Here is a 24,894-nt window from a genome sequence, read left to right on the forward strand (position 1 = left end):
AGTGACGATGAGGAACTAATAACTTCAGTTATCCACTTCTTGGACGTGATCTTAGACATCACAGTCGAGTTGCATGAGCAGCTCAGCAATTTAGTGTAATAGTTTTATTTTCATATTGTAATTATGGAGCTCTATCTCTAGTACTTATGTTGTTACAGACATGTCGGACAAGTGTTGTGACCATTTTGGATACTTGTTATGATGTGAATTTATGAAATATGTTTATATTTTTGAGATATAGTACTTCTGATACAATGTATTACTGAAAGAAAAAATTATCCGTTGTAAATATTGCATATTGTTAGGTTCATACTAGGTGTACTGCATCTTTAATTGTCATGAATTAGAGTATGTAATATTATGTTGCATATCTTAATGCTTTAAGTTCCGCCAAGTCCTAACTCCACGTGCGCGCGCGCGCGCGGGGGGGGGGGGGGGGGAATTGATCAACTAGGAGACAAAAGAAAAATGACAAAACATTAAAAGATATATAATCTTTAATTAAAAGCATGCAAGATTAACTTGGAAATCTAATGATTTGCGATCTTCAGGTAGTAGAGAACAAAATCTTTTTTTGTAAGGGATACAGTCATCATGTCAATCATTTTGATGCACTAATTAGTCAATTAATCTCAATCTTAATTTGTATAATTATTTTTATATAATCTTTTTATAATTAGAATATTTCCCTTTTTAAAATAAAATTACATGATGTACTACGACAAAGGAAATCAATTCTTGATGTAGAAAGATACAAAACTTCTAATTAGTGAGAGAATCATGATTTCTAGTACGTGTCAATTGACCAAGGAAGATGATAAGAAAAATAACTTAAAATCTGAAAAAAAAATAATTAAAACAGTGAGGGTTGGTTTGATTATATAAAATCAAATTATCTCATCTCATCATATATAATCGTTACAACTTTCCTAAACCCCTACATAAAATATAATAAATAATTCAAATTTTTTAAATTTTTAAATAAAAATTATATTATAACAATATTTTATTCAACTTTTAACAAAACATTCTATCTTATTATATCTCATCTCCTTTGAATTGCATAACCAAACGAGTGCTTAAAATTGTTAGAAATTCAATTAAGAAAAAAAATTTTAAGATAAAATTTTAAAAAATAAGTAAGAAGAGAAGCTTTAAAAATTAAAATGATTTTAAACAAAAGAAGTTGGCCATCATTGGTGCGCCATCCATTTTTTTAAAATTAAAAAATTAAAAAGGAAGGAGCCTCCTTCGACCTTCCTAGTCGCTTCTTACGTGGCCCTAGCAGTGGCTTCTGTCAGTACATGTGGCTAATGGGCACCACAGCTTGGGATTCTGATCTAATTTTGCCCAAATGGGCTGGCAATCGTCGGCCACCCACCTTGTTGGGCCACTTCACAGAGCAGATTGAGATATGATTACGTTTGAATGTCAAATAAAATTATTATTTTTTTAACGTTTTTTTATGAAAAAGTTAAAACTTATATGAACATATTTCATATCATATATTGAAATACACATTTAAACTTACTTCGTATATTTAACCACATTTTATATTAATATTCACTTATCAACTTAAATCATCTATGATCGTCTCAATATCCAAACGCAACATAATCTTTGTTATATTTATTACTTAAGGTTTAAAATTGGTGATTAATTTTCACTTATATATAGTTATAATTTAGTTATTTTGATTTTGATTTTTTTTTATTGTTCTTTTTAATCCTTTACTGATATGGAATGTTGAGGGGACATTTTGACACTTGTTCTCCTACAACTGATCCTATGATAAGTAGAGTGTCATTTTCACATTAACGACAATAGATGGAGGGATAACATTGTTGCATGGTTGTAAGAGGATAGAACGAAGACCTTGTCCACCATAGATGAGTTTTTTTTTTTTTTTTTTATAATGAAAATAGTCTCATTTCATTAATGAAATGAAGTTACAACTGTGACTTATCAATACATGGAAAAATTCAAACTATAAGCCAACTATGCATAAGCTATGGGGCTTCCCCACACATAAATTTCTTTGTGGCGGACACTGTCTTAACTTCTCGATAAACTCTCTCTTAACAGAGAAAGCATTCTATAAACAGAACCTGAAGGCCCCTCTATCCTCCTAGGGAGGAAAAGTACGGGACACTGCTATGGATACTAAATCCAATATCCTATTTCTATTTTATTAAAAACTAAAATAACAAGAAAACAAATAAAACACATTAACAACTAACAACTACTAACTAACAACTAAACTACAAAACCACAAGCCTTAGTGTGACCCGGACGTCACACCCACCGCAGGCATCGACATCTCAAGCCCTGACGGCACGAGCTCTCAACTCACACACGAACACAACAGCCTCCACTACGCAAGTAGCACCTACGTGCGAGCATTGGTCGTACGACATCACCGGCCATGACATCGCCCCTCACTCTCAAATAGCTCTTGCCCCAGATTACGGACGATCCAAAGGCACAACACCTTACTTGGGTCAACAAAAGAACAGAAGAATACAAAAAAAAAAAAAACGCATCAAAAACTGGAATAGAACAACAAAGAAATAGAAGATCCAAGCGAATGAACAGTGCACGATGCGTCGGCAGTGGCGCATGCAGGGTACTAGTCACTCGTGGAGGAAAACCGACGGTCAATCTTGAAAGCCCCAGAGTCAAGGAGTCCAGAGATGCCGAGCGTGGCATCGGCAGAGGGCTCCGTGGTAGCGCGTGATGGGCACGCGTTGACGAGATCCGGAGCTTCGTCCCGCACGTGCGGGCTACACTCCACTCCGATGAACGCCAAATTTGGTGGTCTTGAAGATTGGTGGCTGGGTTTCATCCTGGTGGGGCGCATGTAGGAGGGTGACGGCTGTAAAGACCCGAACGACAATCCTCCCTTATTCGGCCTGAAAAACAAAAAATAAACCCAAAAGAACACTACACAAAACATGACATGGACAGACGAGAAGGGGGAGGGGAAGGAGAAAGAGGGGGAGGAGCCAAAGCTCCCACCCCCTTTCGTTCGATATGAAGTTTTAGAGTGTTTAGAGATAAGGGAGAGGATTTTCCTAGAGAGAGATTATATAGCTCAGAGTTCTCAATTATAGATGAGTTGTTAACAGCTGATGAGATGCCACTACTTGGATGTTTACTCTCTCGGTTGCTACTTCCTTTAGCTAATTTTCTAGTGCTACAAAATGAGATTTCTTGTCTTGAATAATGATATATATAAACCTCAAATACATAAATGTTGCACAAATCTTTTATAAAAAAGTGAATCACATCATAGAAAAATGTAAAAAATTAACTTTGTTTTGTTGGATCCACATTTTATAAAAAGTCGGCGCAAGATTTGTAGGTTTGAGATTTATTCCTATCATTAATTACTCTTGTTGTTTTTATTTGATTTGTGAAAAGTGGATCTAAAGAATGAAAAGTTGTTTTGAATAATTTCTTTTATATATGTGTTGTATTGAGTTTGTACAAGTAGGTAGATAGAATGAAGTTTTTCAATCTATTGATTTTTTTAAAACCAAACAAACTCTACACTTTTCACTCCTAAATTAATGTCCACTTTTTTTTTTCGCATTTTAAACTACTAATAGGTTTTACTTTGCCCCTTTTATTAGCATTGACAGTTAAATCTTAACTAGGGAAATAAATTATAACTCTTTATACTTTACATAATCTAAAAACAAGATATTATGTCAAATCATATAATCTATTATTATATATAAAAGCGGAGTCATATAATTCCGATGTGGCATTCTATCTATAAAAGTAGGCATTCTACCCATTAAATTTGAAGTATTATATTTATGAAACGGTAAACCTTTTAAAAGCAATGTTTGATTATGAATCATTATAACTTATAAATTTCATTTCATTTCTTACATATAAAGATATAAATCAATTTTAAGACTTCACCCAAAAACACTAATTCAACATTTATATTGTTTTATATTTTAAGCAGAGTCATATGAGTCTGATATGGCATTCTACCTATAAAAGTAGGTATTCTACCCATTATACTTGAGTGTTATGTTTATGAAGAGGTAATCATTTTAAAAGCAATGTTTCATTATAAACTGTTGTAACTTTTAAGTTTCATTTTTTTTCTTACATATAAATATATAAACCGATTCAAGTTTCCATCCAAAGGCACTATTTTAAGCTTTATATTATTTTGTCAAATAAACTGCCTTATAAATTGTTTCAAATTTCTCCACTATAAAATCCAATCTCTCTCTAAATCTCTCTCCTTCATACACAATAATTTGCACATTATGCAGGTTATAAGCTCGTAATCATTATGTTATGGTTTGGTAATTTTTCTTTATTATGGTTATATTCCATGGGTTATCCAAAGCCTTGTTTTCTTTTTGTTTTTCTTATCAACTTTCTTTCAAATATACTCATAATTAGGTTCCTTCTCACCACAAAAAGAAAACCACTAAAGAAAAAAGGAAACTGATGGGCCAAACTCGGGTCAATGAAATCCGGGTCTGCCCAAATTGCATGACTTTACCATTACAATGGTCAAAAAGACTTGCCTTTTGGATACATGTATCCATTATACGTCAACTTTCTCTGCTTTGGAAGCCATTCTTTTTGTTGAAATACCGATCACTCAGCCATTGATTGGCATTGCTTCTTCGAATAGGTTCGATGGGAGCCACTGCTTGGATCGATTGGGAGCTGGAGTCGTACCCGAAGCCCGAAGACTTGTTGGTCGTTCCCTTCTTTGCTCTCTTCTTCCCTTCTGTTCGGCTTTTTCTTGACAGATGCGTTTTTGAGGTACTACTCTTAGGGAGGTTTGAGTAGTAAGTTGAAATGAAATGAATTAGAGAAAATTTGGTCGAAGTTATATGAAATATTATTATTTTTGTTTTAAGATTTTAAAAAGTTGAATTATTTATTATATTGTGATTAGAAATTTGAAAATATTTATAATGATAAGATGAGATGAGATGAGATAAAATAAATTGAGATAATTTTGGTATCTAAATAATCCCTTATTTTTCACCATTTTTATGTTTCTTTTTATTTTCTTTGGGTCGGATTCTTTTGGGTTTTGGTTGTCTTCGGTTTTTTCCGCTCGAAGTGTTGTTATTCCATTGAACTGGTGTTAGTATTGTAGTTTGTGTTGACTGTTTTCAAATTAGTCGAATTCTGGAAAAAAAGGTCAGTATTCACAAAACCCAAGCAATTATCCCACACTGTGTGTGCACTTAAAAGTTGAAACATTGTATGTATCACACACTTGTCTTTCTTGTGTTTAAAAGCGTTGTATTCATACTTTTTCTTTTTCTTTTTTGATTGGGGAGGGGAGTTTCGAACTTCAACCTCCATTTTGGAGGCTGGGGTTATGCCAATCAGGCACAGGCCTTTGGCAAAAGCGTTGTATTCATACTTAGCAAAACAGTGAAGGAATGATCTCTCTCTCTCTCTCTCTCTCTCTCTCTCTAACCTTTCTGCACAGGCGAGGATTTATTTATTTTCACAGAGATAATGACACGGCCAACCATCTAGGGTGGCTTGGGGAAGGACATTAATACAATTTTAACTCCAATAGGATTAGCAGTGGCACTTTAATTACTCAGAACGATAATTCACTGTGGTGTGGTTCAGTTCAGTATATAATCCAAATATACCAACATATCAATAGAAATCACCACTTTCACAATCAAGTTAGGTCATCATAATTGATATGTTATAGTCTTATCAGATAAAATGCCCAATTTTATTAGTGAAAATATACACTTAAATTTATAAGTTACAAGAAAATTGTGATTTAAATGTTCTGTATATTATACTCTCATTCATACACCTAAATCTCATATAATGTAATTTTTGGGCTACATTATTCGTATGAATATGTAACGTTCCTTGTTCAGGAATTATTTTATTAAATAAAATATTAATACAAAATGTCATACAAATTGGATTCTTAATGCATTATTCCTAATGCAATTACTGTTTAAGATATGATGACAAAGGAACAAGAATGATAGAAGAGAGGATAATAAAAATTAGACATTTTTGGTTTCGAATGTTATGCAAATTATTATTGTTATTTTTTTTTAAAAGTAAGAAAGACAGTTTATTAATACGAATGTTATGCAAATTTAACTTCACATTATGTAACAACTCAAGGTAAGTTCAACCACATCTGGGCTTCTACTATAAAAGGAAAATTCAAGATTACAATTGGAGCTCCTTGAAATCATTAAAAAATGCAAGAACTTCTCCCCTCAAGCAGTGTGAAATCTCACTCACCACAATCTTATATTAAATTTGAGTATTAAAATCTCCCCCTCTTAAATCTTTGACCTTTTTGGTAGGGAAGTCCATTTTATGTGACACGGCTTAAGTCCCATGTTTTGGTTGGGATTGGCTTTGATACTATTTGTAACAACCCAAGAAAAATCGAAGCCACATTTGGACCTATATTGCAATAGGATTAATGAAGATTATAATTGGCACCCTCTGGAATCATTATAAATCGCAGGTTCTCCTTCTCAAGCAATATGGGAAAATTTCATTCACCACCCTCTTATACTAAATCTGGGGTATTACATATTTGTAACAACTCAATCACACATTGGGAGTATGAATAACCCACATAGAAGAGGCAAGTTATAAAGGTAGTCATGAGTACTAAATACAACATTGGCTACTTACTAGTTGAAATTGGGCTTTATATGTGATTCTAGGAGGGAAGTGACTTACCATTATGGGGTTATATAGCAGATGTGGCTAGTGCTTTCATTGGGTAGTTATACCTGGCATTAGAACCAGCTGTAATACTAGAGCATGCATGACATGGTCCTGATGAGAATGTTAAATTTTTAAGTAAAATAGTCTGTAACACTTAAGTTCCACATCAGGAATATGATGTGTTACTAGAGCAGTGGTTCTAAGTCATTCTTTATTTCAATTACATATCTCACATTCTGGACATGCATTTTAGGGCAAATGTTGCTTAAACAAGCAAGTGAGATTTGTTTTTGAAGTTCCTACCCCAAAAAGATAGTCATGTTTTTAAAGGGTGAATGCAATGAATTTAGAATGAAAAAACTATTGCAGTCCTCCATCCACCTCAAATAGTGCAAAGATCCTATTTTGCCACATTAGTGATTTCAAACAACCAAGCTCCAAAAACTCCTCTTATTAGAACAGCCGTCACTTCCAACTTGGTTGCACTATCGAAACTTGTGGAGTGCAAAGTTGGCCATTTGAAGCTTTCTCTTGATGGAATGATGATGTATGCCATTTTGCTCTCCCAACGGCTATCATTCATTGGACAAGAAAACAATGGTCTTAATTAATTTTTGTTGTAAAACCTCTAGGGCTTGGTTCAAGTGGTAAGGGCCTTGGTCTTGGGAGAATGCTCTTCCCAGGTCTAGAACTCAAACCCTTGGGTGTAAATAATTTCTAGGGATCATGTCTTACAGGTGAAAAGCCGCCGATTTGCCTATACATGTGATGTGTGCATGTTAAATGGTTCCAAGGTTTAACTGGATAAAATACATGTTGTGTTTGTATAGTCTCCAAGGTTCCTCATCATCAAAAAAGAATTCCTTCTCTGTTGTAACCATTAGTTCATACGCTTTGTGTGACATCTGAATTCTGAAGTTCTTTCCTGCTTTTTGAGCATTCTCGACTATCCTCTCTGCTTAATTTTTATGTCTACATTTTCCTCTCCTTCTTTGGCAGTGTTTTTTCTTGTTTTTCTTATAATTGTGAGCTTATATATTTTGAACTAGATGGTCATGCTTGATGCAGAAATTAGCCAGGCGATTGATTTTTGGAAAGGGGCATGTCACTTTGGACGTTGAGGCACGTGATAAGAGGAAGAAACTCAATAAATTCAAAGAGTCTGCTTGGAAATGTGTTTATTTTTCCTCAGCAGAGCTTTTGGCTCTTTCTGTTACCTATGATGAGCTATGGTTCACTAATACCAAATACTTCTGGGTAGGGCCTGGAGATCAGGTTTGGCCAGATCAGAAAATTAAGTTAGTTCCTACCCTCATACAGAGCATTTATCAATATAAGTCAACTAGTAGAATTGGCTTATTTAATTTAATTGGTCTTCATGATAATTACATCTCATTTATCTAGGCATAACCACATAATTAACCTTTTACCCTGCCAGATTAAAATTGAAGGCATTCTACATGTATGCTGCCGGGTTTTATACTTACTCCATCATTGCTCTGATCTTTTGGGAAACGAGACGTTCCGACTTTTTGGTATCGATGGTTCATCATATAGCAAGTGTTATATTAATCATACTGTCTTATATATTCAGGTATATTTAGAGGTCTTTGTCTTTCAGCTTGTCATTTCATAATGTTCTTAAAAAAAGATCCATTTGATAATTAATGAAAAACTAGTCCTAGATCTGTGCATGCATAAGAAGAGTTGAAGTTTTAAAATGAAAAATAACATACATAACTAAGTTAACATATCTCGAGTCATTTTACAACAAATAAGACCTTTAAAAGTGTGTCTATGTTGGTACCTTGATTTCCAAACTTTGGTTCAGCACCTTATTCTTTTCTCGCCCTACTCTCCTTATGTTTTTATGTAAGAAGTGAAAAGGCTCACAAACCTTGCTTGAATGGAGAAAGCAACCTAGAGCCATTTATTTAGTGTGACAATGTAACCTTACTCATAAAAGTCATAGCTTGTAAGTTTTTTAAGTTCCTCTGAAATTCAATAATCCTTTTGAATCCAGGATCCATTGAATCTAAAAACTAAAAAGGCATGAGTTGAGAAAGCCAACGCATTAGAAAAACTTGAAACTCTATTAACATTCGAGAAGGTAGACAGTTATCCAACATCATGAGGGAGAAGGTGACGTTAATGAACATGAGTAAGAAACTAGCATGCTTGGTTTTTGTTCTAAAAAGAATCTTAGTGCAGGCACATGCTCATGATTTGCTTATAAATATTTCCTAAGTTTTAGATCAAGATGCACTCATGTCTTCTGTAGCTCATCTATCTGCATTTGCCACCTTCAGGTTTGCCCGTGTTGGTTCGGTCATTTTAGCTCTCCATGATGGAAGCGATGTATTTCTAGAAGTTGGAAAGATGTCCAAATATAGTGGCTTTGAAAAGATAGCAAGCGTTTCTTTCGCTCTTTTTGTTCTCTCTTGGACTGTGCTTCGCCTTATCTACTACCCCTTCAGGATACTTCGGAGCACTAGGTGAATGTTATGCGTCAATACTTTTGAGTACCTCCTTACCCCAGATTTATTGTGACATGGCCAACAAGTTTGTACATCAATATGTATTCAAGGATGTGTGTGCATTATATATGATACATATACGGAAATATGGCCAAAAATATAACCATGTATCATACCATGTAAGATAACAACCTGATTTCCGTCAGGAATTTGAGGGCAACTTTGTTTTGTCAGGACTAGATTTGCCAAGTTTCATTTTTTTTTTATTTTTTTTTTTAATTTGCACTGAGTATTCTGTTTTTATATTGGTAAGAGAGTCCTCCTCCCTTTCCTTTAGGCTCCTCTACTTGCACGTTGAAGTTTCTGCCATGTAAATATCTTTTACAAAGTTCTGAATTGTGTTTCTTTCATTAATGAAGGCATCTATTAAGTTTGAGCATAATTTTATGTGGCCTTTCCTATTAGAATTCTTAGTGCCATAGTTATAATAACTGCAGTCATCATTTCTTTGACTGCAGTAACCTAGTGTCTTCCAATTCTGAAAATATATATATATATATATATATACCTGGATGAGCACCACATGGTCCACATCTTGTTCACGTGCCCTTTTTTTCTTTTCTAATTATGAAAAGGAGTTCTTTCACTGCTTTATATTATTCTCTCTACATTGATTAACTTTGTTACATTTCTTTGTGGCAGCTATGAAGTTCTTTTGACCTTGGACATGGAGAGGCACATGGTGAATGGATCTATTTATTATTACTTGTTTAACACTCTTCTCTTCTGCTTGCTCGTTGTACATATCTACTGGTGGAAGTTGATGTTTGTAATGCTCTTGGAACAAATTCGTGCAAGAGGCCAGATTGGTGATGATGCTAGATCTGGTAAGTAGCATAATTTTCATTGTTTGGAAAATAGCGCACATGCACCTGCACAAGCATGTGCATGGGTAAAGTGAGAAGAATTTCAAATTCAACGAAGGATATATGTGAAGGCTTAATATAAGATGCAATAAAAATGATAAATGCTAGGCCTACAAACAAAATTACAAGAAGAATACAAAGAAAATTAGAAGAAAGAAGCTTGCAAATTGGCATGGCATAATGTGATATGTCAGATTTATTTTATAATAAAAAGAGTTTTATAAGTTGACAAACCACATCAATCCACATAACTTTGTAAACCAGTTTTGTATTCACTTAATGTCAGGCTAAGGAGCGGAATCAATGTTATATCACTTGTATACATTATTTTTTACTTGTAGCCACATATTATCGTTACTCATTAATTGCCCTTATTCATAAAAATAAAAAATAACAAAGAGACTAATGTTGTCTAATTTTGTTGTATCCATTCTTATAAGTTCCTTCACCAAAGAAATTATTTAACCAACATGTCTAAAAGTTTATGTATTACCCTAGGATGATTCCACAATAATTAGTCCAAAAACATAGATTTATGTTTGGAATTTATTTTATGATTTTACATTAACAAACCTGATCATATCAATGTCATAATGAGTTCTATGTTAGGTCCAAAATATTGTCTCAAACATCTTTGGCTCTAAAAGGGCAACAATCTCTTCTTTGGCATTCCTGTATCCATCCAACCTTGATCTGCTACCTCTCAACTTTCAATCTGATTTTTAAGTTTCTTCTCTTTTTGTCTAACTCACTTCCCTTTTTCTTTGTGAGTTTCGGGAATATCCCCATTCATAGGTCCGAGATCCACATTTTGATCTAAATTCTTTCAATTGAAGCTTCTATCCAGAAATTGACTGCAAGCTTATTATACTCTTTGAAAATTTCACAGAATGACGTTTTACATGATCTTCAGACCCTTGAAAATCCAGATATGAAAGCATGCATTGCGCTTTATTTGTTACAGTGAATAATGCAGTATTATTCGGACATGTGGCACTTTAGTGGTTATAATAAATCTATAGGCACATATGAATCATTCTACCATCAAATCCAACATTCACAGGTAAAGTTCTGAAATCATGTTGGTTAGGATTTTAATTTATGAGAGATGATTGTCATGTCATTCACAATGCTCATTATTTAGAGCCAAAAAATTTTAAAAGGTCCAAATAGAAAATTATGCAAATATTTTTTGAATTAAAGATGCAGCAGATTTTTATTTCTTTCCCAAATTACACCCCATCACTAACCTACATGTAATAAGAATGCTATATGGGATAGGTTGTAGTTAAAGGAAAGAATTTATTGCTTTGTAGCTATCACCTATGGTTACACAGTCTTGGATGCCTTCGCTTTTTTTCAGATTCTGAAAATGAGGCGGAACACGATGACTGACCATTATATCAAACTACAGCAAGAAGGTTTAGCATTCTCACTTTCATCATCCTGGTAGAATACTCTGCTCTTTGTTCTTCATCATTCTGATGGTTGTGAAACAGGCTTGCCGAACTTGATGTCTACATTCTCGTATTTGAACTGAATGTAAGTTTGTATTTTTTAAATTGTTTTGCACTTGGTAAGGAATCATTGTAGTTGAGGAACTTTATATATTATATGATGAAACAGAAAATGTAGATGACTGAAAGGTAGTAACTTGTTAATGACTTGATTCGTGGCCAACTTTTGGCCAGTATAAAGCATGGTTCATCATAAAAGAGTAGTTACAGGAGAAATCTTGCATTGTTACTTCTGTTCTACTTGTGCAATTTTAGACCGGTTTTCGTAATATAAGAGATGGCTGATTCCATGCTTTAGCAAACCATATGATGCAGTATCTATCTTAGCTCGGAGATATCTTTTTCATTTCTAATGGTTGTTCATTACTCAAAGACAGCATATCCGACTGGTATTAGTAGAAGGATGAGTAGACAAAATTTGGAGGATCAGCATATGTGCAGAATCCGAGCCATGCATTCCCTTAGTATGGAAGCCATCACACCTCCACACAAGAACTAACACTTGCTGATCATGTGAGCAACATGAGAAAACGCAACCAATTTCCAAGGACTTGGTGATAGAACTAGTAATTCGTGTTACCGTGTTGTGTTCAAGTCCCATTAAGCTAGTTTTGAATTATACTAGGAGATAAGGGATCCAAAATTGTGCTTGTTAATTCAGAAATCTTCGATTGGTACATCTTATTATCTAATATTACGATATTTTCAATTAGCTGCAAAGAAACTTTCTGTTGATTATTGTTCTCTGTTTCTTTTCTAAATTAATCTATAGAAGAATGTTACTTTTCTCTCCCTTCTCTCTAGAAAATCCAAGCTTTCTCCGCCTCGCTCCTCGCCCTCCTCTCTAAGCCACTGTCCATACATCTTTTTTTCATTTATTATTGTCATTTCTTCTCCACTAGGCCAGAAAGTGCTGCCAAATCTACCGTTTTTCAGCCACAAAATATTAACCGCACACCATCATCATGCTCACCGGCCGCTGATCTTCAAAATTCAGGTAGAAGTGCTGCCAAAAGACCTGCACGTGGCTCTCATGCGCCACCCAGGCCGCACATGCATCACACACACCATCGTCTATTCCGGCCACCATCATCCATGTACAGCAAGACTGATTTCCCCATGTCCATATCTTACAAATCTTGACCATGCGATTTCACATCCCACTGCACGCGTGACACTCATTGCGAATTTCTTTTGTGAAATACCGTTGGTATAGCTATCAAACTGTGTTCGTGCTTTCCCTGTTTAAAATTTTGGAGGAAGAGGATGTGGATAACTCTATCATCAAGATCACTACTGTAAATTGCAGTGATCCTTTCTCGGTTGATGTTACAAACTACATTTGTGTAGTCCATCAATTGGACTGCAAACCTCTTTATTTAGCAGGCCCTTCTTTATGTTTTATGTTTACATTGCATCAATTTTAATGAAGGTTTTGTTGAGATCTCCCATCTGGCTGGTTTGGATAGTGAGGTGAGGTAAGATGAGATGAAATGAGTTAAGAGTATTTCTGTATCCAAACACATTCTTAGTTTTACTTTAATGTAATCTTTAATTGCCAAAAAAAAAAAAAAAACTATCATAATATTAATTCATTTATGCACCATCTCGTTGAATAGACGGTCTACAACATCATTATTAAATATATTCTCTCGTCAAAAATCTTATTATGAGTTTTGCTACACATAAGTCGGTGTGTTAATACATTATTTGTAATGAGACCCCTTATAGTCAAACAAAAATTTTAGAAAAATCCTTTCAACCCAATCAATGAAATTGTGTTACCAATCATTTGAACATGCGAGAGACATTTTTTTAATTGTGTACTAATTTTAGGTTAAAATAGATGTTCAAGGAATGAACATCGATCGGTACAAAATACAATTTTTTTAAAAAAAGAAATTGGTACAAAATATTTGTATAATTTTTAGGTGGCTCTATCATTTCTCAAAATATATTTGCTTCTCATATGATCAAAGAACATGTGACAATTTAAGAAAGAGAAATATTCACAAAAAAAAAAATATAAAAATAAATTCACAAACTAATATGACTTGATACGGTACGTCAAATTATAAATTACTTTTATTATAAAATAGATCTAACATATACATAAAATCATGTCAGTTTGTGAGTTTACTTTTGTGAGAATTTTTTTTTGTAATTGTAGCAATTTGTTTAAGAAATATCATTCAAATTAGTACATATCACTTTTATGACTCCCCTGAAGCATCCTACCCGGGAGTTTAATAAAACAAACAAATTTCTTCACAGCAAATTGTTTCTGAATCATGAAGTGTGAGACTTGTATATTTGGTTATTGGTTATTCTACTCCGCATACTCGTAACTTCACAACAAATTATCTTTCGAAACACGTGCACTGAGATTTTTAATTCAATGCAATCACTATGGTGGAAATTCCTAGGGTCAACGTGAGCCATTAATGCTTACTTTGTTTTTGTATATGAGATGAGATGGGTTAAGATTAGTTGAAATTAAAATTAAAAATTAAATAAAATATTTTTATAATATTTTTTTTAATATTATTTTTATTTTAGAATTTGAGAAAATTGAATTATTTATTTTATTTTGTATAGTAATTTGAAAAAGTTGTAATGATTAGATGAAGTAAACAACTTTTTCAAGTTCTCACATAAAATAAAATAAATAATTCAACTTTTTCAAATCTCAAAACAAAAATAATATTAAAAAAAATATATTATAACAATATTTTATTCAACTTTTAATTTTAATGTCAACTCATCTCAAGACCTTAATGACTCACGTTGAAATATATGAAGTAGGTTGAGATAAGTTTAACTTTTTTATAAAAAGTTGAAAAAATAATAGATCTCATTAATGATTGGTTTGAGATGAGTAGAGTTTGATTTAACAACCAAACACAACCTAAGAGGCCTAGGTCTATTTGGGTGATTCAAAACATGACCCCAGGAGTTTGGCTGTTTATTCTTTCAAGTTCTCCTTCCATCTAGTGATAAATTGCACCAATCTACAAAACTCCAAATCTCGATCTTTTAAACCAAATGCATGGACACTCCAGTGCAAGGATAACAAAAATTAGTTTGTTTAGATGCCCTGAAGAAAACAAAAATACTGAAACTTGAAAACTCGATATACATCATCACGATGAAATCATTCATGAACTTGGATAAATGCCGACTTTGTAAGCCCTTTAGGACAAGAATGTCAAAGTCCTATAAACATTAATAGTTGGAGACTTCGGGTAGACCACAGATAATTGTGCGTTTACAATGCAATAAAATCTAATCAAAATGGGGAAGCTTAGCACTTTTGGTACATTGCAAGAGATAAAACTAGATAGCTGTTACAAAACAATACAATAAAACTAAACCAATGCACAACTGCCCAAACTACTACTCCACAATCGTACTCTGTAACATTATAGCTTAAGTTGTTTTGATAACTTCATTGCCATATATGATATATCCCTCGGTTGAAAAATGGATGGTCAATGGACCTTGACAAGTCAATCTGCTGACATGCATATAACCCATTTATCACACTCCAATGTGTTCATTCTGATATTGTCTTAATTAGAGAACTTCGAAATCAACTTATCCACATGGATTATGATATCATCTATGCGAGGGCGAACTGCAGCCTGGGTTTGAAGCATCCATGTCACAAATTGGTGGAGAGCTTCTGGATATGGGGGCTTAGGACCAGCTGGCCACTTTACCTGGGCATTTATAATGGCCAACTGTAGGCTTCCTCCCGATTCTCCAAGTGCGTACTCAAATGGAGATACCCCATACCTGTAATAAGTAGCTATCAGTGACGCATATATTAAAATTTCTTGCAAAAGATGCAGCTTTGCTTCAATGGGAGAATCCATTTTCTCAAGATGATGAGTCATAATTATCTTAAGAAAAAGCCGTGCTTGGAATCCATGAAACTAAAAAGAATGTTCCATGCAGAAGTCTATAGCATTTGTATGCAGATACAAAAACATTCTACTAAAATTATGGTATCTTAGATTAGGTCGAGTTTGAATGTGTTGTGGGAGAAGGTGTTGAGTATAACACTGGACGTATGCTAAGTTGATTTTGTCTATATAAGAGAGATACAGGAGCCCCAATAGTAACTAGTCCTTTTGATATATTGGTCAGATGCAATTAGTGTCTCCTGATAGTGAGAAATGGTACTAAAACGTAACAATGCAATGGTAGTGTTGGGACATCTCAGCTCAACATACACCTTGATGAGGATATTAAAAATTTGAATGGTAAGATCATGATACCCCAAATAGTGTGGATGGTGAAAATGATGCATGGACATGAGCTGCATCCTATATTTAGTGTATATCAGTGATGGAATCAGACACAAGAAAATTATGATCTGGTTGGGCTGTATTGTAACAGACGCACAAAAGCAAATAAAAGATAGAAATTCTCTTTTTGGGCAAACGAGAAACCACAAACTGTTCAAATAAAAAACTGAGGATACTTTATTAATCAACACTCTTAAATAAGCAAAGGAAAATACAGTCCTATTCTAATCTTAACAGTAAACCAAAGAGAATTAAACTAGCAATCCAGATCCGAATAACATTCCAATCCTAATCTTAACAGCAATCCAATTTTGACCTACTCCCTGAGCAGAGATTACGCTTTATACAGGTAGTGGGGTCATGTATACTCACGGGATTGCTTTTTTTTTTTTTTTTTTTTTTAAGTAATTTGAAAAAATTCAAATTGCGTCCAAACCAATCAAGATCTAAGTAGTTGTTCAGTAAACTATTACACTTCACATGCAGTCTAATCCAAAATAGACTGCTCCGAAAAAAATATCCAAAAAAAACTCTAAAAAACAAACAAACAAACAAACCTAATCCTAATGAAACTTTTTATTGCAATACTGTTTCACCAGCAATCTGTCACCACATCGGACTGGTTTTCCATCACTTGCCCCTTTTAAGAAGTACCTCGTCTTCAAGGTTCAATAAGTGAAAAGCTGCCTAGTATCCAACAGTTTTTCTCCAACCACTATACCCTCCTTGATGAGGAATACTTGAGGTTGAAGCTTGTTACAATCGTGCCCCAGTAACCGCATTCATTGCAGTTGAAACATAACCCTTTCTTGCGTCTCTTTCGCAGCAAAATTAGGTACTTTATGGTCGATTTGATGGCTAACAATGGGGAAAAATATGTGCAATGGTTTTCATAGGCAAGGAAAAGGGCATGCTTTCGAGGTTGCAAAGAAGAAAGAAGAGTGAATTTGGTCAGCAGCTATGTGAGCAGTGACACGAATGTCCACAGTACACCAAAGAAGGAGAGAGAGAGAGAGAGAGAGAGAGAGAGGTGCTACGATATTCTTGCCTCAAAATGCAAATCACTCAACCTTTCATTAATCAAAATCTCTAAAATTCATTGAGAACATTCATCATAAATACATCCGCACTCATTTCTAGTACTAACATTAGGATTCCAAATCAAAAATAAAAACTTAATAAACTCAACTAAAGAATAACTTATAATCAAAAGAAATACACCAAGACAATCAAAACTAAAGGCTCTAAACTATATTACCTAAATATCCATGATTCACATAGAGTTGAGGAAAATTAATTATCTGCCCTCATACAAAAACTTTTTTTTTTATGGCAAGGATTCCCGGAGACCTTGAGCCCTCATCCAAAACTTAACATTAATTGTAAATCAAAACACAAATTAAATGCTGATATCCTTGAATAATATGAATAGATCATCAAAACTATACGCCTGTTGCTTCAGTTGGACATCATATGTTTGAAAAATTCTAAGCAGTCATACCGCGGTCACCTCTTATCAGGAAAGGATGGGTTTTTTTTCCTAATTATACTAGATTTGAGGTAGGTGATGGCTTTAAGACTTAACTCTGGCATGGCCTATGGTGTGGTGACAGCACCATGATGGCAGTGCTCACCTTGCCCTTCCTATAAGGCGGCACCATGATGCATTGAACCAATACCTAACTGAGGCTGCAAAGTTTCCAACATCCTTTCACACAACTGTTGCGAAATCTTCTTGGTCCATTGTTTTAATCTTCAGAAAAAGTTTTGAACTTGAAATCTAATTTCACATCCATCATGGACAAGGATGGAAATTTTTTGCAACAATCTTTTCTTTGAATCTCTTCACTTAAGTACCAAACTGATATCGGACAGGATAATGGAAATAGGCCCATTCTGCCTACGGCGGGCTTTAGAATAGGGAAAGTAATGATCTTGCAGATTTTTATGGTGAGGGGAAGCATTTTCAGAATTTATATTTGTCAAATCACCACTTGTCCCAAAAGCTTAAACTAATGGGAAGAGGTAGATTTTATATTTAATTTATATCTTAACACTCCCCCTCGTGTGGGCTACACTCCCTCTCAATGAGTGGGTCCAACACATGGAATATTTAATTAAATGAGGTGGAATGTAGAGTCATGGTTCAAGCTCAGGACCTTTTTTTTTTTTTATTGGCACCGGGTGTCCGAAAACAGCATTCCGACTAATCTTGGGGGTGCACAGACTCTCGGCAAGTAGTTTCCCGCAAGTGCACATCGGGTAATTCAAGAGAAAAATCCTTCAACTCGATGGCCCCTAGAAATTGTTTGCACCCAAGGGAATTTGAACCTTAGATCTGAGGGGAGCATACCCTCAAGCCCAAAGCCTTTACCACTTGAGCCAACCCCTAGGGATTGGGTTCAAACTTAAAACTTCTACTCTGATATCATATGAAATCACCACATATCCCAAAAACTTAAGCTAATGGGAAGAGGTAAATTTTATTATTTAATTTATATCTTAACAATATTGAATTGGAGTTCCAAAAATTGAATTTTAGTGGCTGAAACAGCGACATCAGCTGATGTGAAAAGTAAAGCCTGGTTTGGTTTGGTAGATGAGATGAGATGATCTCATCTAATCATTATAACTTTTCCAAATTCTCATACAAAATATAATAAACAATTCAACTTTTTCAAATCTCAAAATAAAAATAATACTAAAATATTATATTCTAATAATATTTTATTCAACTTTCATCTCATCTCATCTCATCTGTGTAACCAAACAAGGCCTAACAGCGCTAGAATAAAATTAGGACGAGAGAGAGAGAGAGAGAGAGAGAGAGAGAGAGAGAGAGAGAGAGAGAGAGAGAGAGAACAAGAGAACATAGGCACTCTTGTCCCAAAACTCAAATCACTCAATAAGGTCGTAAAATAAGCTGATTTAAATCTAGTATACTTATGACTAGACCTTTGAACTACACGACTCTTGCTTCAATTAGACTTTGCATGTTAGCACTACATATAAAGATCACTCTAAAAACAGCAACTTCACTCTTATCCCATGGCTGCATCAATATCCAGTCAAACTATTAAAAGACTAATCAGTTATGCTAGGCCTCACCAGTGTAGGTGTATTATCACTAAAGATAAACATAAAAAAGGCTTACCCTTGAGCTCCCTAAATTGCTCGAATAAATATTTATGTACGTTAGAATGCATGCACAGACCTACATTACATACAATCAAAAATTTTCCCAAACTGTTTAAAAAATTACCACTAATGACACGAGGTACAGTAAAAAAAGTTCTTAAAAATCACGAATATAGTGGTGACAGTAAAAGAGCAAGAATTATCCTCACATTATTGCATATAAAGTGCATCCTAACGACCAAATATCAGTTCTCTCATCAATGTCTGCATGGCTTGGGCAATCCCACAACTCAGGAGCTCGAAAAGGAGCTGAACAATGCTCAGATGCCCATTCCTACACAAGAAGAAAACAAAAAATCACCAACGCTATAATACGATCCAATGGGTTGATTGAGATGAAAATTGCAAGCATCTATAGATATTAATCATAACAGTAAAGGGAGAGACAAGAGGCTGACCTTGTCATACCAAGGGTAAGAAAATATGGAAATTAATTTTCAAGACATTTCGAATTAAAAGTGAAGAACTTAAACTACAGAGTAAAATGGTTCTCTTAGCTATCATTAAACTACAAAGCACGCACAAAATACAAAAATATGTAAAAACAAAGCATATTTAGACATTTACCAGGGATCCAGGAAAATCAATGTTCTAACATCACAATTATTGCAAAAAGAAAGAAGAAGGTGAAAAAAAAAAGCACCTGCAACTGAAGTGCCTCTGAACGAGAGCGAATCTGCTTTCTGGCAGGTCGAGCACTGCCAAAGTCCATTAATATAGCAAGAGGAGGTTTTCCTTTTATATGAGTTATAAGAACATTACCAGGTTTGACATCATTATGTGCATATGGAGGATCAAGATTGTGCATATGCTCGAGTCCTGCACAAAGCTGTCAAATTGAATTTCGTTAATTAAAATGATTATTATGCATGCAAGAAATTTCAGATCAATTTATAACATCATCATATCTAAAAATACTACGGATATAAACCAAAAAGAGAAAAGAGAAAAAAAAAAAAAAAAACTCCTAAGTGCCTCTCCTATAGAATCTTTTTTTTTTTTTATCGGTAAATAAATTTTTATTGATCAAAAGAGAGACAAAAAATGCCCAAGTATACGGGACATATACATGAGTAAGTTTATGCCTCTCCTATAGAATCTAGAGCACAAGAAACAATAGACATCCATATTTCTAACAACATTTCTCCCTTAAGCCTCAAGCAATCAACTGCAACTCTCGACAGAAGCTAACCAATTACTTTCAATGATTGTGGCTTGGAGTTAAGAAAGTGTGACAAAAAGACAGAAAACTATGATATCCATGAGAAAAATATCCACCTTAGGCAGTATCTAGTTATCATGGAAAAAAAATATTCTAAGAAAATTGACTTGCAGTAGGAACAGTATAAATGAAGTAGAAAAAGAAAAGGAGATTTTATTCACCTGTCGAAATATATAAAGAACATCTGAGGTAGAAAAAACCTCCTTTTTAGCTTTCATAACTTTGGCATTATCCAGTAATGTTCCATCCAAATGAACTGGAAATAACAAGTATGCTTCATGGTTCCTAGATCCTTCTTGTGTTGGCTGTCAGTGAAGTAATATAATGTTATATAAATATCTATTTTTAAAATTATTTTAAAGCACATTGCATTCTAGAAGGGATTGTTTTCAAATAAATAACGTTCAAAAAAAAGCTAATATCACCCAAATAAATGATATTCCCACCACCTAGCAGCAGTTTGAAGCATAAAAAACTTCCCTAAGCACACTATGGATGATTTCCATGCCAATGTGGTTAAAATGCTGTTGGTGTGTAACTCCAGCAATAATAATTGCCAAAGTCTTTACCATGCTTCCTCAAATTTACACAAAATGTTTCCACTTCTTGTTACTCGGGGGCCCAATGTCAAAGCCAGAACTATATATAGTTCAATACCAAATAATTTTCATACTGAAGCCTACCAACTAAAACAACAGTCATATATCATTCCTCTTAGTATATTGGTCAAAAAGTTTATTTTTTTAAAGATGAGAAAACTAATTAATAAACTAGAAATAAATAGCTATTCTGAGTAACTACCTTAATAGAAATAATAGCATGATCAAGAAGTGGAAGCAAATTTGGATGACTGAATAGCGATGAGACGCGGATTTCCTCCCTAACCAACTCTAACTGTTCAGCATTCTGAATGAGAACTTTCTTCATGGCATAAGTGCCATCATCTGCACACACACGCCAAGAAATAACATTTTTTTCCATGAAATTACTTTCAAAACAGGAAGAAAAAACCAGACACAAACATTTTAAGAAATTGAGTAGACTAAGAGTTTTAGTACAAGAGATTATAGAGTATAAATATAACTTAAATGCTCTTTTTATAATTTTAATACCCCATATTGAGCGAGTATAGAAAGGTGGGGAATTAGATCCCACATTTTTTTGGAGGGAGAAATTCTTACTTTTTATAATGATCTCACGGAACTCCAATAGTATCAGCAACTAGTCTTTTTGGAGTATGGGTCAAATGTTACTTGGACTTTTTGTGAGTCGTAACAAATGGTATCAGAGCCAAACCAAACCACAAGTGTGAGACTACAGTCATGTCACCTATGATCGAACAGCCTGACAAGGATGTCGAGATTTAAGGTTGGAGATTGTGACACCTCCATATTGAGTGAGCATAGGAAGGGGTGAATGGGATCCCACATTCCTTGGAAAGGAGAAATTCTTACTTTTTATAATGATTCCAAGGCACTCCAATTGTATCATTGACTAATCTTTTCCGAATATGGGCCTAGTGTGGCTTGGGATTTCCTTGCATGGTTAAAATAATATATATATATATATATATATATATATATATATAGGCACACGCTGCCGCCAACAATTTTAATTCATGTAAAAAAGATAATCGCTTAGACTCCAAGATAACAAATTCTTTCTCCGGTAAATTTATTTGAACAGTTTTGATCTACAAGTAATATCACCAGACAATATGGAAATAGGTGAGGGCATCATAGTTATGTGTGTATGTAGATAGATAAGATAGATAGATAGGATAGATAGATAGACATACATAAAAACATTCCCAAACCCATTGAAATGTGTGTGCGTGTGTGTGTGTGTGAAAGCCTACAAAGTTTAAAAAGAAGAGGACATAGCCACATTTGTGAACCCAGAAAACCTTAAATCACAGATTCAAATTTATAAAAATAAAAAAATAAAAAAAAAAAGAAGCAAAAAATTCAAACACCAAACTCTATTCCAAGTATCATAAATTGAATTTAATATATATATATATATATATTTTTATAAGTAAGAGTAAATTTATTGATACGAATGTTATAGCACAGCCCGTGTACACAAGGAAAAATGATATATACAGACCATAATACCTGAAACACAGATCCAAGGAAAAGAAAGAACAGCAAGAACAAAACAAAGAATATTGGAGAACATAGTCCGCCACATTTTAAGATCTACTTCATAGAAAATTCTATAGTTCCGATATATCCAATATAACAGTTTCAGATCACCAAAAAGTCCCTTAAGGCCACCATAGCAAAATTGAGACTCAATCGAATTATTCAATTCAATGGCAAGATTCAATCACTTCTGAGCTCAGACAGACATTCAAAAACAGTTCATTTAGATTCATAACTCGATGATCCAGATGAGAATATCTAAAAAAAATCGATACATGGTGAGGAAGAGAGAGCTCAAACCAGAGAGATGAGATGGGTCCTTGACTCTCTTAGCCAAGCCACCACCGCCACCAGAGGCCGAACCCGAGTCTGTGGGCACCTCCTTGACCAGGAAAACGTAGGCGAACCCGCCCTCCCCGAGCTGCCTCACGATCCTGAACCGGTTCTCATTGATCCAAACGTCTCCTCCGCCGTTTACTGCATCGTATAGCGCATTCAACCCAGAAAATGTGCACCCCATCTTCCCCTTGTCAACCTTCCTTGCCTTATTCTGAATATATGGGGTCTCTGTCTCTCTCTTTCTATTTCTTGGATCTCTCCGATCTTAAGCAAACACATGTTGGGTTTTCGCGCTTCATGTCGTTATAGATCCACCTTTCGTCGTAAAAAAATCAAAAATCGTTTTTAAGTCGAATCAAGTTGGTTCAAGTTCAACTTGCCTTAATAGTTCATCTTAATCCAAATAATTAGTTGATAATATATATTAAGAAAAAGTTTATTCATCAACCATTTTCTAACTATATTCTTATCATCTCATAACGTAGCATTAGATAATAGGTTCACAAGTAAAATATAATAAATAATCTTTAATTATCTATTATCACATCATGAAATGATTTTATCGGTGGAGAAGTTCCATCGACAGTGACACATCCATATAAAATGAAAATAAATGCAGATTAGGCCTTAATGCACCCATTGAGTTTTGTTAGGTCCATTATATATTTTTTCAACTGGACAAAACTTTGACCTTTGCATAATATCATACTCTACATAATGGTGGAATTATGATTTTTTTTTTTTTTTTGGCGCTAATAAAGTCTTGAATTTGATTCATCTCATCAGTCTTTTTCTCTTCGCAAGGTTTTTTTTCCTTTTTTTTTCAAAAAAAAAAAAAAGAAAAGAAAAGAAAGTAGACCATACCATGAAAGTATTTCTTTTAAGTATAACCCACCTTTTTTTACAAACAATCTGCATCACGATGGCACACTTTAATCTTGTAACTATAATTACCATTTCGTTTATACGAGATGAGATGAAATGTTTTATTAAAAATTAAATAAAATATTTTTATAATATTATTTTTTTATAATTTAAAAAATTAAATTATTTATTATATTTTATATTTGAGAAAATTATAATAATTATATATATCATATAGTTTAATTTTATATAACTAAATGAGCAAGTATTTAGAATAAAATAGTTTCAAACTTTCAAGGGATTGTAACATTTCGTTACACTTTCAAATCAGACAAGTCGCATAGTCGTGCAATGTTCGGTAATGATATAATATATTTAATTAAAATTATATATAAATAATAAAGTAAGAAATGGAATTTTTAATATTAATATTTTTTATTAAAATAAATGTAGTTTTAAAATAAATTCTATTATTACAAATATTTTCATTTAATAATTTATAATTTATATTTAATTTTGTGATAATGTTTCCTTTATTTTTTTTAAATATTTAGAAGGTAATTATATAATATATTTAATTAAAATGATCTATGATCTTTTTAAAATTACATTTTATTTTAAAAATTTTTGTTAAATATTTTGAAGATGTATAAAATGTTTAGCAACTTGATTAAATATATTATTTTGCATTTAATAATTATATTTTTAAATAAAAATGAATTTCATTAGATGTATTATATTTCATTTTATAAGTTTAACTGAATTTTATAAAATCATTATTTCTCATTTAATTCTAATACAAATTGTGGTATGTTACACCTTTATGGGAATGTGTTTTATTTATTTACATAATAAGATAGTGGATGGTGTGGTTGCATAATAATAATAATAGCAAGACTGTTTTACGTTGAAAATTAAATACTACTAGTCCTGCGCCCAAAAATTACAAATTATTAATTCTTTTTATACCTTGATTGTTAAGTTTTCTAAATGTGGCATTTGTAATACAGAGGACACTTCGAAGCGTCGCAGAAAATAAAACAAAGTATGCTCATAGAGTCATATTCCTAGAATAAGTGATCTAATATATATATATATATATATTTTGGATACAGGGGTTGGGGATTTCGAATGCAGATTTTTTATTTAGAAAACCGGATCATAT

The 24,894-nt window shown here is 33.6% G+C and overlaps 2 protein-coding genes across 4 annotated transcripts; one reads left to right on the plus strand and one right to left on the minus strand.

Moving 5' to 3' along the window:
* Positions 1-4,462: 4,462 nt before the first annotated feature.
* On the plus strand, positions 4,463-11,844 carry LOC121243452 (ASC1-like protein). 3 transcript variants are annotated; one of them, XM_041141568.1, is made up of 7 exons: positions 4,463-4,803; positions 7,795-7,852; positions 7,988-8,024; positions 8,165-8,320; positions 9,036-9,221; positions 9,906-10,090; positions 11,493-11,844. In XM_041141568.1, exons 1-7 carry the CDS (start codon positions 4,675-4,677, stop codon positions 11,522-11,524), a joined length of 783 nt encoding a protein of 260 aa, XP_040997502.1. In that variant the 5' UTR covers positions 4,463-4,674; the 3' UTR covers positions 11,525-11,844. The 3 variants fall into 3 exon arrangements, with proteins under 3 accessions (XP_040997502.1, XP_040997503.1, XP_040997501.1); XM_041141567.1 differs by having other exon boundaries at positions 4,468-4,803; positions 7,795-8,024; XM_041141569.1 differs by lacking the exon at positions 8,165-8,320 and having other exon boundaries at positions 7,795-8,024.
* Positions 11,845-14,812: 2,968 nt separating this feature from the next.
* On the minus strand, positions 14,813-23,139 carry LOC121243455 (probable serine/threonine-protein kinase DDB_G0291350). Its single transcript, XM_041141571.1, has 6 exons — positions 22,827-23,139; positions 21,181-21,323; positions 20,541-20,684; positions 19,801-19,986; positions 19,307-19,431; positions 14,813-15,444 (listed from the first exon to the last, which is right to left on the minus strand). Exons 1-6 carry the CDS (start codon positions 23,044-23,046, stop codon positions 15,219-15,221), a joined length of 1,044 nt encoding a protein of 347 aa, XP_040997505.1. The 5' UTR covers positions 23,047-23,139; the 3' UTR covers positions 14,813-15,218.
* Positions 23,140-24,894: the final 1,755 nt, after the last annotated feature.

The sequence above is a fragment of the Juglans microcarpa x Juglans regia genome, chromosome 8D (assembly GCF_004785595.1).
Source record: "Juglans microcarpa x Juglans regia isolate MS1-56 chromosome 8D, Jm3101_v1.0, whole genome shotgun sequence".
In the NCBI taxonomy this organism is placed as follows: domain Eukaryota; kingdom Viridiplantae; phylum Streptophyta; class Magnoliopsida; order Fagales; family Juglandaceae; genus Juglans; species Juglans microcarpa x Juglans regia.